We start from the raw sequence: 16,064 nt of genomic DNA on the forward strand, positions 1-16,064 counted from the left end.
AGATTATGCGGCTTTTAAAGCACGTAAAAACGAACTCAGCGTGGAAAATGGTTGCCTACTCTGGGGATGTCGTGTCGTGATCCCGAAAAATCTGCGTTCCAGGGTCATGGATGAAATCCATGACTGTCACCCCGGGATTGTGAAGATGAAGTCACTCGCCAGAAACTATGTGTGGTGGCCGAATCTTGATGCTGATATCGAACATCATGTTCGACATTGTTACCCCTGCCAGAGCACCCGGAATACACCTGCGAAAGCGCCACTGCATCCCTGGGAATGGCCCAGCGAACCGTGGCATCGCCGACATCTCGATTATGCCGGGCCTATTAACGGCAGCATGATTCTAATAATTACGGACGCGCACACAAAATGGATTGATGCCTATGTGACGCGTGGTACTACGTCAGCCATTGTCATCGAAAGACTCAGACGCCGTTTCGCCACTCATGGTCTGCCCAGGATGATCGTGAGTGATAACGGTTCATGCTTTTCCAGTACCGAGTTTGCCAAGTTCACACGTCGGAACGGCATCAAACATAAGTTTGTCAGCCCACATCACCAGGCTTCAAATGGCTTGGCCGAACGATCCGTGGGAATCATCAAATCCGGATTGCAGAAACTTCAGGAAGGAACCCTGGAAACAAAGCTGTCTCGTCTCCTGTTCAAATACCGCATCACACCACAATCAACAACCGGTGCAGCTCCGTCTGAGTTATTGATGAAACGACACGTGAGATCGACACTTGACAATCTCAAACCAGACATATCATCAAATGTTTATCAGAGCCAGCTTAATCAAAAGTTGGTGCACGATAAGACGTCCAACAGTCGATGTATCAACATTGGAGATCCAGTGTTTGCCCGAAATTTTGGTGCAGGTGCGACGTGGCTACCGGGGGACATCATCGAGAAGCCAGGTCCACTGTCCTGTGTGATTCGCCTGCAGGACGGCCGCGAAATTCGTCGACATCAGGACCACATAACCTACCGTCACTGTGAGTCGATGGAGCCTGTAGCATCGTCACAGTCAGGACAACAGTTCGACCCGCCACTGCCGGAGATCGTCGTGGCCGCTCCAGCCGGCTCGGATGCCCCGTAAACCTCTGCAAACGCTACACCCTTCGTGGAGACCAAAGGAATCACCTCGGACTCTGTATCCACTGGTACACCGCGACGCTCAATGCGCGAGAGAAAAGCACCCGACCGTTTGAATCTTTGAAGATGTTTTTTTCACGTTGACACATGTTCTATTTTCATGTTGACACATGTTCTATTTTCACGTTGACACATGTTCTATTTTCACGTTGACACATGTTCTATTTTCACGTTGACACATGTTCTATTTTCACGTTGACACATGTTGTATTTTCACGTTGACACATGTTGTATTTTCACGTTGATGCATGTTCTATTTTCACGTTGACGCATGCTCTATTTTCACGTTGATGCATGTTCTATTTTCACGTTGACGCATGTTCTATTTTCACGTTGACACATGTTCTATTTTCACGTTGACACATGTTCTATTTTCACGTTGATGCATGTTCTATTTTCACGTTGACGCATGTTCTATTTTCACGTTGAATTATCACATTGATTCACGTTATTAAACACACTATTAAACATGCCTTCGCTAACATGTAAAAGTGTATTTGTTATTTAAACGCACTCTTACATGCCCTCGCCAATGTGTAAAATGTATTTGTTATTTAAATGCACTCTTACACATGCCCTTGCTAACATGCAAAAGTTTCATTGTTATTTAAACGCACTTTTAAACATGCGCTCGCTAACATGCAAAAGTTTCTTTGTTATTTAAATGCACTCTTAAACATGCCCTTGCCAATGTGCAAACGTTTCTTTGTTATTTAAACACACTCTTAAACATGATCTTGCTAACGTGTAAACGTTGCTTTGTTATTTTAACACACTTTTAAACACGATCTTTCTAACGTGTAAGCGTTGCTTTGTTATTTTAACACACTCTTAAACATGACCTAGTGTTACGTGCTCCTCCCCAAACCCCGGTTACGGTGTACCTCCGAGGCCCGAAAGGCATCACGGCAGAAAGATGTGCTATTATGTGTGCCAATGACAAATGGTGAAACCACACCAATCAGTTGTTGCAAAAAACCAAGTATTGTATTAATATCGCACAATAATAACAACTTGCACAGGTACAATATAACTTCAATTGCACAACAAAATACCATATAATTCCTATGATGGTACCACCAGTTTCTTAACTTGATAACTCGCGGTACTCCGCGTGGGCGAAATGTAACACCCCCAAAGTCACTGTCCCGGCACCAGGCCAAAATCGATCCACGCTCCGGTGATCACAAGAAACCAGGTCGTACTGAGACCTGAACCCAGGACGGCCGACAGTCGACGCTGCCGAAGAGCCGCTGGGTGGGGTCGAGCCGACGTCGGTCAGGCAAAAGTTCACCCAAAAGGCGACTGGGAATTCACACCTTCAGTTCACCAGACAATGACGCTGATATGAACAAGCAGCGGCTCCCTAGCGGAGAACCACGAATTCCCAAACGAAATCCACGACACACATGTGATCCAGGTTAACGGCTGGTGCGCGGTGGAATGGCTGGTGCGAGGCGAAATGGCGGATGGGCCCATAATGGAAGCGTACCAGCTCTCCCACAATGACTCACTTTCGGAACCAACCGAAAAACCCGTCACGCAGGTTTTTCTGCCACAGCGATAACGACTCTGTCACAGGAATCCCTTTCCCGTGGAAACCAATATTCGCTCGTCACCAACGTTCGCCAGCGTCCGCTCGACACCTCCAAGCAGATCGGCCTTTCTTCCCCGATCTCACTTGAGCCGCTTCAGCCTCCTCTTCCGGTTTCTCCCGATCCATTTCGTTTTTCTGTTAAAACACTAATTTTTACTTTTGAAGACAGTTATCTCCATTTCACTCAAACTGTAACAATAATAGTACATGAAACAAAAAATGCTTCCAGTGGATGAAAACCACAAAGACGGAAGTGACGAATCCGTAACAACAGGCAAATCATCCTGGTGTTACACAGGCAGAGTCATCCTGGTATTACACAGGCAGAGTCATCCTGGTATTACACGGGCAGAGTCATCCTGGTATTACACTGGCAGAGTCATCCTGGTATTACACAGGCAGCGTCATCCTGGTATTACACAGGCAAAGTCATCCTGGTATTACACAGGCAAAGTCATCCTGGTATTACACAGGCAAAGTCATCATGGTATTACACAGGCAGAGTCATCCTGGTATTACACATGTAGGGCCATCCTGGTATTACACAGGTAGGGCCATCCTGGTATTACACAGGTCTATCCTGGTATTCTAACACAGATCTATCCTGATATTATTACACAGGTATGGCTATCCTGGTATTACACAGGCAAAGTCATCCTGGTATTACACATGTAGGGCCATCCTGGTATTACACAGGTAGGGCCATCCTGGTATTACACAGGTCTATCCTGGTATTCTAACACAGATCTATCCTGATATTATTACACAGGTATGGCTATCCTGGTATTACACAGGCAAAGTCATCCTGGTATTACACATGTAGGGCCATCCTGGTATTACACAGGTAGGGCCATCCTGGTATTACACAGGTAGGGCCATCCTGGTATTACACAGGCAAAGTCATCCTGGTATTACACAGGCAAAGTCATCATGGTATTACACAGGCAGAGTCATCCTGGTATTACACAGGCAGAGTCATCCTGGTATTACACAGGAAAAGTCATCCTGGTATTACACAGGCAAAGTCATCCTGGTATTACACAGGCAGAGTCATCCTGGTATTACACAGGCAGAGTCATCCTGGTATTACACAGGCAAAGTCATCCTGGTATTACACAGGCAAAGTCATCCTGGTTTTACACAGGCAGAGTCATCCTGGTTTTACACAGGCAAAGTCATCCTGGTATTACACAGGCAAAGTCATCCTGGTATTACACAGGCAAAGTCATCCTGGTATTACACAGGCAAAGTCATCCTGCTATTACACAGGCAAAGTCATCCTGGTATTACACAGGCAAAGTCATCCTGGTATTACACAGGCAAAGTCATCCTGGTATTACACAGGCAAAGTCATCCTGGTATTACACAGGCAGAGTCATCCTGGTATTACACAGGCAGAGTCATCCTGGTATTACACAGGCAAAGTCATCCTGGTATTACACAGGCAAAGTCATCCTCGTATTACACAGGCAAAGTCATCCTCATATTACACAGGCAAAGTCATCCTGGTATTACACAGGCAAAGTCATCCTGGTATTACACAGGCAAAGTCATCCTAGTATTACACAGGCAAAGTCATCCTAGTATTACACAGGCAAAGTCATCCTGGTATTACACAGGCAGAGTCATCCTGGTATTACACAGGCAAAGTCATCCTGGTATTACACAGGCAAAGTCATCCTGGTGTTACACAGGCAAAGTCATCCTGGTATTACACAGGCAAAGTCATCCTGGCATTACACAGGCAAAGTCATCCTGGTATTACACAGGCAAAGTCATCCTGGTATTACACAGGCAAAGTCATCCTGGTATTACACAGGTAGGGCCATCCTGGTATTCTAACACAGGTCTATCCTGGTATTCTAACACAGGTCTATCCTGATATTATTACACAGGTATGGCTATCCTGGTATTACACAGGCAAAGTCATCCTGGTATTACACATGTAGGGCCATCCTGGTATTACACAGGTAGGGCCATCCTGGTATTACACAGGTCTATCCTGGTATTTTAACACAGATCTATCCTGATATTATTACACAGGTATGGCTATCCTGGTATTACACAGGCAAAGTCATCCTGGTATTACACATGTAGGGCCATCCTGGTATTACACAGGTAGGGCCATCCTGGTATTACACAGGTAGGGCCATCCTGGTATTACACAGGTAGGGCCATCCTGGTATTACACAGGTAGGGCCATCCTGGTATTACACAGGTAGGCTATTACAACAGTGAGTGTGTCGTCTCTCAAATTGTCATAAAGCTGGGGACCCTCTGGTAGAGATTCGCTGGAAGAGATCCGCTGGTAGGGACCCTCTGCTGGAGACCCTCTGGTAGAGACCCTCTGGTAGAGACCCTCTGCTAACATCTGATGATGGTAGACAAAACACACATTGTCCTTGGCAAAGAGGAGGCCATTGTGTGCTGGCACCATGGCCAAATTCCAAATTCCTCCACTGATTACAACTGGGAATGCAACGTCAAACCACCCAGTGCGTTCCTTGCCATGACATTGTTTCCACAGTACCAATGGCCAAAGGCTCTGAAAACAACATCCCGAACTCGGGTCCATAAGTAAAGGAAATGAAGTTCTTCATCCACATGGAATTCCCCGTCCCCTCATCATGTCCCTCTCTCACCCCCCAGAGGTGCACAAATGGACTCTTCCTTTGCCCGTGCCGTGGGAGCTGCTATGAGTTTCATTGAGCATCGCACTGCAGCCCTGCGTGTTTCGGAGGGGTGTTCCATTGGTTCGCTCGGGTGTCTCCTGTTTTGTGTGCGGGATGCGTACGGAACTCTGCAGCCTCACTGCTGTGTCTGTAGCACCGAGCGAGAGGCGTTTCCCCCTGGCTGTGCCCATCTCCAGCCCATTCGGAGCTTTCCCCTTCTCCAATGAAAGGTAAAGCAATGGCTGAGGGTGAAATGTCTGGATTGTCTTTCCTTGCGTCTTCATGTTTGGGTCAATTTATTTAACATTTGCTTTGGACAGCATGTTTATGTGATGTGGTTTTAACCTCGCCCAGACGGGCTTGGACTTGCGTCCCATGACATTGACCTCTAGAGAGAGCTCGGTGCAAATGATTAGATATAATCGACATTTTGACCTCTTCGAGTGCTGCTCACATACCCTTGATGTCATGTTTTGCTCGAAAACGATTCCGCGTGTACTATGCTGATCTGGGTGTGACTTCCTCTGCTTTCAAAGACTCCATCCAGTTGAGGATGAAACACACACCCACACACACACACACACACACACACAAACACACACACACACACACACACACACACACACACACACACACACACGAGAAACTATAACAGCCAAACATGTTTTTTTTAATTGTATAACAATTTTTTGCAGAATTGTTTGAAGTTATTGTATGGACTTGATGTTTGGCACTATATAAGATTATATAAATAGAAAGTAGAGTATCATCTGTATGTTGGAGGATTTAAAAATACACGAGAATGTTGCCAAAGTAGAGTATTAGGCAGCACTACATAATCCTTGGAGTTACCATGTAAATATACATTTTCTAGGTAATATACAGGTGTGTGTGGGTGTGTGTGTGTGTGTGTGTGTGTGTGGGTGTGTGTGGGTGTGGGTGTTGGCCATATTTCAGTTTTTCTCACGTTATAATTTACACATTTGCTTCCACATTCTATTGATTTTTCAGCCTTTGTCACCATTTGCTATGCAATTCCATCAGTACGGTGATTCAAAAGTTTGAAGTGAAAAAGTTCAGGTGCACATGCTCACGGCCTGGCAATATCAAGACCTTTTTTTTTTTTTTTGTATACAAGATCGAGGCTCGTGTAAGAGGTAACATTGATCACAAAAAAACAAACTGACACATACAACTTAAAACATATGATAGAGGGAGCGGGAGACAAGATGGAGAGCAGGGACATCGGGACCTTAATTCAGGACCGAGCAAGACCTTAATTACTATTGGGTGTTTCTTTATAGTGACTTTATTGTCTTCAATCTATTCTATAGTTTTGTGAAGGGGTGTGGAAAGTGGAGGGGTGGGGCGGGGGGAGGGACGAGGGAAGCCATGGGAGTTGTTTGTAGGGTGGGTGGGGTTTCCATGGGATGGAGAGCACCTGACCAAAGTAATCTCAAAAATATAATGATAGTACCATTGATGTTTGACAATAATATAATTGAGATGTCTCTGGATATAATCCTTGGAGTTATACATGTGAAAAGGGTGTGCTGAGATGAGGGTCACCAAATATTTTGCTGCCTGATGATAAATATTCAGTGAGCAGATATCACAGTGGATGGATCTGGTATCATCGTCAACCTCATTCCGTTCCACCAGCGAGGATTTCCAATCCGTGCTTGTTGTACATCTGAAGTACTCCTTGGGAGTGAGAGTTATCTTACAAGAATTCACCAAATGTCCGTCCGTCCGTCTGTCCGTTCGAAGGTTCCGCAAAAACGGCTGAACCGATCGCAACGATATTTTGGGTGGGTAATCCTAGGACCCCCTGGAGTAAAATAGGCTATATTGTTTTTCCAGGTTTTTCAATTTTTCCAAACGATGGAATAATATTTACCGATATGAACAGTGATGTGGCTTTTGTTGAAATTCTATGTACCAGGAGAGAGTAGATCGACGCCTGACGAACTCTTCCTATATAAACGTGCGGCCCCAAAGTAACACGGCAGCGTGTGCAAAGCGACTGAGAAACAGGTGTAGCGGCCGCTTCTGTGTTAGACTTGGCACGCACTCTTCACACATGAACGTGCGACTGAGAAAGACGTGTAGTGGCCGCTTCTGTTTTGCAGAATTCAATCTTTTTTCAATATGTGCGCCATGTACTGTTTAGATTTTGATGATTTGCATGTGATGTGATTCAACGGATGTTTATATGAATCGTTTAAAATAAAATAAGCCTTCAATTTCTGATATTTTACCTTTTCATTTGGGCCTCCCAATTAAAGCCCCGCCCACCGTCGCTAGTATTATTAATACTCTGCTGGGAAACGGATTTAGGCACGTTTTGGGCCTACCACCTGATGGAAGATCACCGAAGTTCTTTGCATACCAACCGACCACCTCCAGGCACTTGTCCCTCTCCACATTGGTTCTTCAGCTTCCAACCAACTTGCCCCCTCTCTCTCTATCTACCCCATGGCTTTGCTTTCGGCAATTTCCATTCATTATTTCTCACAGCATTTCATTCTGGTTTCCCATTCGATGATTCATAGATCAGTGGTTTGTTTCAATTTTCAACATCAGTGTCACTTTGGGATATCAGTTTCGATTCTTCATTCCATGTTTTGAATGCGACTTGAATGTTGCATGAAAAAGGTAATCAAAACCGATTTTGGGGGGAATGTTTTTCAATTTTGTAAGGTGTCTAAAGTGTTTAAAGGGTCTTATAATGGTCTAATGTGTCTAATGGTCTTAAAAGGGCCTAATTGTGGTCTAAAATGTACAACGGGTTTTAAATTGTCCAAAAATACATCTGAAAGGGGGATAAGGAGGTGCATATGTCTCAAAAGGATCTAAATGGGTGTGAAGGGTTATAGAGGGTTTTAACAGGATCTAAATGGGTAAGAAGGGGGTCTGAGGGTGTGAAAGAGTGAACCTGTAGTGAAGAAATTACCTTGGGTTCGTAAATAAATTGACTGGAAGTTTGCTGTGATTATCCCATACCCTGCACAGCAGGAGACAGGTTTATGCAATCACTTATTTGTGTCGTTGGTTGTTATCTCCATTTGTGGGTTTCAGGAGGTGGAACAAAGTCCTCCCAGGACCCAAAGTATCCACTTCCTCTTCGGTAAGGGATTACGGTTCATGGACCAAGTCGTTCAACTTTTTCAAAGTTTTGTTCCAAGGGATATTTTCAGAATCATCACCAAACCCCAGATTGCCTCCTGATGTGATTCATTTGTGGTAATATTTCCGGGGATAGTTTTCAAAATCTCAGTGAGGTTCTTCTTCATGATTCCTGTTGCTCTAATTATCACTGGTACAATTTCGATGCTCTTCAGCTTCCAAGATCTCTTGACCTCATTTTTGAGGTCCTGGTATTTGGTCATTTTCTTGATTTCTGCATTGTTTAGGCCAAAATCACTGGGTACTGATATCTCAATCATCAATGCTGTCTTTTCCTTTTTGTTCCTGAGTACAATGTCCGGACTCAATGCTTTGTTTTCTATGTTCACGCTCGATGGAATCATCAGGTCGTACCTGAGCATGACGTCCTCATTTTCAATGATTGCCCTTGGTTCGTGTTTCCATGAGTTTTCTGGTACTGGGATGTTAAAATTTTTACAGATATTCCAATGAATCACTTTGCATACTTTGTTGTGCTGTTGTGTGTAAAGTTGTTCTGATAATAGTTTTTTTCATCCCGAGAGCAGGTGACTAGTACTTTCTGTTTCTGTCTTGCAGAATTTACACTTGTCCGTCTGGCTCGGTCCCACCATCTTTTTAAATCCATTGGTATAATTGTAATTGTAATCCTTGATTTTGGGCATTTATTATGATTCGTTCTCCGTCCAAGTTGAGTGACCTCTTCTTCGCCATTCCAATGAGCCTTCTTTGTCTATTCCCACTCTGTCCAATAATTTTTGTTTTTTCCTGCTCTTTTTTCATTCTCCCAGTTGTTAGTTTATATTTCTTGATATTTCTTTTTATATATTTATTTTGTCTTTTTTGGAAATTTTGCGGCTGTATTTGTTGCCGTTTCATTTTCTTGTGCAGCATCTTCTATTCGCACCTGTTTTTGGAAATTATTTGCAAGGTTAGTTAGGGGTACCTTTTCAGTTTTGTTGTGTTCATGTTTGTTTACAAATTGCATACGATTGTCTGTTGAGCATTTCACATCCTCCGCTAGTCCTTCACTCGTCGCTCTGTGCACCTGGTTGAGTTCCATCAGGCCGCTCCCACCCTCCCTCTCATCTCGGCAGGTACATTCTCGGGATGCACTGGTTTTTGTAAAACATTTTGTGGATGGTAAAGAGTTTTCTTGTTTTGATGTCTAACTTGTTGATTTTTGATTGGACCCAGTTTATTATTCCGCAGCTATATTGGAACACTGGTACTGCGAGCTGGTTTATGGCTTTGATTCTATTTCTTGGACATCTAGGTATGTTTTCAGGATCAGCTTTGTTCTATGTACAGTAGGTGTTCTTTGGTAATTGTTTTACGCATTTGTTTGTGACATACCTGGTGGCGCTCTTCTACTCCGAGGTGTTTGTATGATGCTTTGTTTTCTAACTCTTTGTTGGTCTACCTTGTATGAATGTGCACTTGGCACACTTATCCAGGCCAAATTCCATTTGGCAGAGTATTGTTTCTCTAATTTGTGTTCTGCCAATTTTTTGTCGTTTGATGCAAAGAGTTTTAAGTCATCCATGTAAAGTAGATGCGTCACCTTTTTTGTCTCTTTGGATGTTCTCTTATTTGATGTCAGGGTATATCAATGTCCTTCCTCATTAATAAGGTTGCTCAGTGGATCCAGGGCCAGGCGAAGGGTCAGTGAGTGTGTGTGTGTGTGTGTGTGTGTGTGTGTGTGTGTGTGTGTGTTGCCTCACTTGTATCAACAGGAAATGGTAGGAATTCGACATGTCTCATCCATGGATATTTCTCATATTTCCTATATTTTTTGTTTAGGATTTGCCAACAGGAATACAACAATTACGGTTAATCATCTTGACATTGCCACTCCATTTCAAATGCTGAAATTATGTGTAAACTAGCAGAGTTATCGGCGTTGCCTGGAAAATAAATAGTCAGTCACATGTGTGTAGTGGGCTCTTTATAGTCAGAGGAAGCCACGCCCCTTGGGCACGTATTGCTACCATGCCCCTTGGGCACGTATTGCTGCCACGCCCCTTGGGCACGTCTTTCTGCCACGCCCCTTGGGCACGTCTTGCTGCCACGCCACTTGGGCACGTCTTGCTGCCACGCCCCTTGGGCACGTCTTGCTGCCACGCCCCTTGGGCACGTCTTGCTGCCATGCTCCTTGGGCACGTCTTGCTGCCATGCCCCTTGGGCAAGTCTTGCTGCCACGCCCCTTGGGCAAGTCTTGCTGCCATGCCCCTTGGGCACGTATTGCTGCCACGCCCCTTGAGCACGTCTTGCTGCCACGCCCCTTGGGCACGTATTGCTGCCACGCCCCTTGGGCCCGTATTGCTGCCACGCCCCTTGGGCACGTCTTGCTGCCACGCCCCTTGGGCACGTCTTGCTGCCACGCCCCTTGGGCACGTCTTGCTGCCATATCCCTTGGGCAAGTCTTGCTGCGACGCCCCTTGGGCACGTATTGCTGCCACGCCCCTTGAACCCATCTTGCTGCCACGCCCCTTGGGCACGTATTGCTGCCACGCTCCTTGGGCACGTCTTGCTGCCACGCCCCTTGGGCACGTCTTGCTGCCACGCCCCTTGGGCACGTCTTGCTACCACGCCCCTTGGGCACGTCTTGCAACCTCGCCCCTTGGGCACGTCTTGCTACCATGCCCCTTGGGCACGTCTTGCTGCCACGCCCCTTGGGCACGTCTTGCTACCACGCCCCTTGGGCACGTCTTGCTACCACGCCCCTTGGGCACGTCTTGCTGCCACGCCCCATGGGCACGTCTTGCTGCCACCGCCCTTGGGCACGTCTTGCTACCACTCCCCTTGGGCACGTCTTGCTGCCATGCCCTTGGGCACGTCTTGCTACCACGCCCCTTGGGCACGTCTTGCTGCCACGCCCCTTGGGCACGTCTTGCTACCACGCCCCTTGGGCACGTCTTGCTACCACGCCCCTTGGGCACGTCTTGCTGCCACGCCACTTGGGCACGTCTTGCTGCCACGCCCCTTGGGCACGTCTTGCTGCCACGCCCCTTGGGCACGTCTTGCTGCCACGCCCCTTGGGCACGTCTTGCTGCCACGCTCCTTGGGCACATCTTGCTGCCACGCCCCTTGGGCAAGTCTTGCTGCCACGTCCCTTGGGCAAGTCTTGCTGCCATGCCTCTTGGGCACGTATTGCTGCCACGCTCCTTGAGCACGTCTTGCTGCCACGCCCCTTGGGCACGTATTGCTGCCACGCCCCTTGGGCACGTATTGCTGCCACGCCCCTTGGGCCCGTATTGCTGCCACGCCTCTTGGGCACGTCTTGCTGCCATGCCCCTTGGGCACGTCTTGCTGCCAGGCCCCTTGGGCACGTCTTGCTACCACGCCCCTTGGGCACGTCTTGCTGCCACGCCCCTTGGGCACATCTTGCTGCCACACCCCTTGGGCACGTCTTGCTGCCATGCCCCTTTGGTCAAGTCTTGCTGCGACGCCCCTTGGGCACGTATTGCTGCCACGCCCCTTCGGCACGTCTTGCTGCCACGCCCCTTGGGCACGTCTTGCTGCCACGCCCTTTGGGCACGTCTTGCTGCCACGCCCCTTGAGCAAGTCTTGCAGCGACGCCCCTTGGGCACGTATTGCTGCCACGCCCCTTGAACCCGTCTTGCTGCCACGCCCCTTGGGCACGTATTGCTGCCACGCCCATTGGGCACATATTACTGCCACGCCCCTTGGGCACGTCTTGCTGCCACGCCCCTTGGGCAAGTCTTGCTGCCACGCCCCTTGGGCACGTCTTGCTGCCACGCCCCTTGGGCACGTCTTGCTGCCACGCCCCTTGGGCACGTCTTGCTGCCACGTCCTTTGGGCACGTCTTGCTGCCATGCCCCTTGGGCAAGTCTTGCAGCGACGCCCCTTGGGCACGTATTGCTGCCACGCCCCTTGGGCACGTCTTGCTGCCACGCCCTTTGGGCACATCTTGCTGCCATGCCCCTTGGGCAAGTCTTGCAGTGACGCCCCTTGGGCACGTATTGCTGCCACGCCCCTTGAACCCGTCTTGCTGCCACGCCCCTTGGGCACGTATTGCTGCCACACCCATTGGGCACGTATTACTGCCACGCCCCTTGGGCACGTCTTGCTGCCACGCCCCTTGGGCAAGTCTTGCTGCCACGCCCCTTGGGCACGTCTTGCTGCCACGCCCCTTGGGCACGTCTTGCTGCCACGCCCCTTGGGCACGTCTTGCTGCCACGCCCCTTGGGCACGTCTTGCTGCCACGCCCTTTGGGCACGTCTTGCTGCCATGCCCCTTGGGCAAGTCTTGCAGCGACGCCCCTTGGGCACGTATTGCTGCCACGCCCCTTGAACCCGTCTTGCTGCCACGCCCCTTGGGCACGTATTGCTGCCACGCCCATTGGGCACGTATTACTGCCATGCCCCTTGGGCACGTATTGCTGCCACGCCCCTTGAACACACCCATAGGTTAAATCTGATGCGCCCATGTTTTTTGTCGTGTAAGGTTAACCCCCATGAACCTCCTCTTTCCACTCTAAGTCACCTCCTTATGCTGTCCATGAGACACAACCGAACAAACAGACGTTCACAAATAGGGTTATATAGAAGACTATTTGAATTACAGATTTCACGCTGGCAACGACAGGTTTAAGATGCCCAGGTTAAAAGTGCCCCAGCCAGCGGAAGTGAATCACTGAAAATGCACCCAGCACATGCCAGAAAGACCACCTTAGCATTCCCAAGTCATTTCGAAAGTCCCATGTTGAAAGTGAGGTTTCTCTGCTTCCGGTGGTTACACTCCAACAGCAGCTGCTGTTGCCACGAATCCCTCATTCACCTTGCTCTACACTGGACACATCACAGAACGAGATTGTGTTTTGTTCCTTGAACGGTTGGAGATATCCATCATCTCCACGACAGTTGAACCATGCCAGGAATATGATGTTGTTAATCACAGTGCTTCCATTTCCAGCTTCACTGCTTTCCTCTTGGTTCCTTTCCCAATGGGAATTGCGGGTGCTGTCTATTTTTCTTTCCCTTCCCGCCTTTGTCTGCTGAATCCGTGGAGTTGGTGTCCAAGCATTAAGGCAGACTGTTGCGTTTTGTAAAACTTATTGAACCCAGCATGGGAAGGCACCTTGATGTTTCAAAGACACCTATGATACAGTGCTGTCCCAGCCAGTAGTGGCTTTTAGCGATTAAACGTCGACAGGAACTTGAATTCCAGGGAAATTTTCTTCAACTTTAATGATTTGAGCAGCACAAGTTGCAAGGAACCCGATCACTCATTTTTTAAATGTTGCATATATTGTTGAATAATTGGGTCTGTTAGTTCATTGTTACCTCTCATTGACAGTCCCTGCTGGTGGTGTATGACACTGTAGAGCACTCCACATTACCTAAAGCTGGCTATCTATTCTGCTAGCTTAGACCTTATAGGGTCTCCAAGGTTATCTTTCATTCTCCTTGCAGCTTATACAAGAGTTTACCGTTGTGTGCTGGTACTCAAGTAGATTCGCACAGTGCTATGACATCACAACTCACAATACAATACACAGTGCAATGTATATAGTCAGGCCAACTCGACTATGACGCCATAATGAGTGCCATCTTATGAGTGTTGTGAACTGTTTTTTGTCCTAGCTGAGACATGGATTGGAGTGAAATCTGGGGTTGGAGGGTCAGATGGATTCAAGGATGGGTGCTTGGAGGGAGAAGCTCGGTAGCATGGTGGTTGGGATAAAATTTAAAAAAAGGCCAGGGACTGAGGAACAGGCCCTTAAATGGTCAACCCTTTCAATCCCAGGAACTACTCAACCGAATGTCAATATCTAGATATCATTTTGATTGAAATGGTGAGCCCATCCAATTTACGCATCACCAGCGGCATTCCATTGGACCTCGAGGTCACTAAGGGCCTTCATATGTTCCATGTCCACAAGGGTCTAGAAAATTACGTCAATATATTGTCGCGCGAACCCTTCAGGTTAATACCAGGGCTCGCGGATGGCTCAAACGGCTTTAATGGAGGCGACGATCGAATACGGATTCGGCTATAAAAGCATGGGAGGGCAGAAGTGAAGAAGAACAGCGGAAGCGCTTAGCTATAGCGATCCGACTGCAGCTCCGATCCTGCAGGGGATTAACTCAAATGAACACAAGATTTGAAGGGAAAAGAAAATAATACAAGGGTTTATTTTAAATAAAGGTCGGAACAGGGAAACGCGATGATAAATAAAGGTCCTAAATCGGGATCCCGCACACCTCACTTCAGAAACGAGACAAAGGAAAATGAATTAATATAAGAAATCGTCATGTACTTGTGAAATGTGGGGTGCGGCCTTATCTGTCTGTATTCTGTGTGTCCGTCGTCCAACGCGGCTCCATCAGCCCGCCTCGCTCGCGCGCTCAGCCAGGCCCCAAGCGACCCGCTCCGCTCCAATCTCCTAGTCGACCGCACACGAGGTCCCCCCCCCCCCCCGCTCACAGCACCAACACTCGCTCCCAGCACCAACAGCACCGCGAAGGGTCGAGCACCGCTCCAAGCTCAGAGAGGGAAATGGAAGAGACCAAGAGAGAAAATGTCGTCCAGTGCAGAGGCAAAAAGAAGGGCGAATGACGATCTCCAACTCAAAGGGGGTCCAGCGCGAAGAGAGGCAAAATGTCGTCCAGCGAGCCCTTTTGTCACCTTGCCTGTGATGTCAATTCTTGCTCTGCCCCAACCAGAGCCTCGTCTCTCGACCTCTCGAAGGTTCTATTGCACTGGTGCCCTGTCATTGGCCAAGTGCTTCCCGTCCTGTGGTGTTGCTCGCCCCTCCCCCTGGCCAATCAACAGTCCTCCTGGGCATGGCTATAGCCTGCCACGAGGCTCGTGCTAGACCAGCTGGTGGTGTGGCTGGCTGTGAACCATGCGGCGGTGCCCCGATCTGGCTTCCTGCCTGTTTCCCAAAGTCGTTGTGGTAAGGGATGGGAATTATTTAATGAGTGAAGAGGAGGGGGGAGGGGGAGGGGAGCGGGGGAAGGGGAGGGGAGGTGGAAAGGGGGGGAAGGGGGAAGGGGAGGGGAGGGGGGGAAGAGAGGGGAGCGGGGGGAGGCAGGAGAGGAAGGGGGTTCATATATATGCTGGTGGGTGAATGTGCTGTTCATCATGTTTCTGAGTTAAGTGTGATGCCAATCAGGAAGAAGAAGAAGCCGAATTACCAACTTCGTACACTTCCGGAATTGTTTGATTTATATGTGTTCAAATGTCTGGTGATTGTTTTGTATTTATTTATGCGAATGTGTACTTGTATATAACTGTCATTAATTTTAAAAGGCTTAGGCACTATCGAGCAATTTTTTTTTTTAACTCCATAAAAACGATGGGGAAGGGGGATGGAGGGGGAGGAGAAAGGGAGGGGAAGAGGGGGGAAGGAGTTTTCCACAAATAAAAAAACCCAAAAAATTCCAAAAACGAAATTTTGGGTTTTTTTTGCCTAAAACACTCCCAGCCACCCACTGATGAAC

The 16,064-nt window shown here is 47.9% G+C and overlaps 1 protein-coding gene across 1 annotated transcript in view; it reads left to right on the top strand.

Moving 5' to 3' along the window:
• Nucleotides 1-5,513: 5,513 nt before the first annotated feature.
• The window catches only part of LOC137421193 (actin-binding LIM protein 1), a 488,353-nt gene continuing 477,802 nt past the window's right edge, over nt 5,514-16,064 (top strand). The window contains exon 1 of the mRNA XM_078771775.1: nt 5,514-5,654. Within this exon, the coding sequence (XP_078627901.1) occupies nt 5,648-5,654 (7 nt within the window). The 5' untranslated portion in view covers nt 5,514-5,647. The remainder of the gene's footprint in view (nt 5,655-16,064) is intronic.

This window comes from Myxine glutinosa, chromosome 2, assembly GCF_964187855.1.
Source record: "Myxine glutinosa chromosome 2, kmMyxGlut1.1, whole genome shotgun sequence".
NCBI classification, from domain to species: domain Eukaryota; kingdom Metazoa; phylum Chordata; class Myxini; order Myxiniformes; family Myxinidae; genus Myxine; species Myxine glutinosa.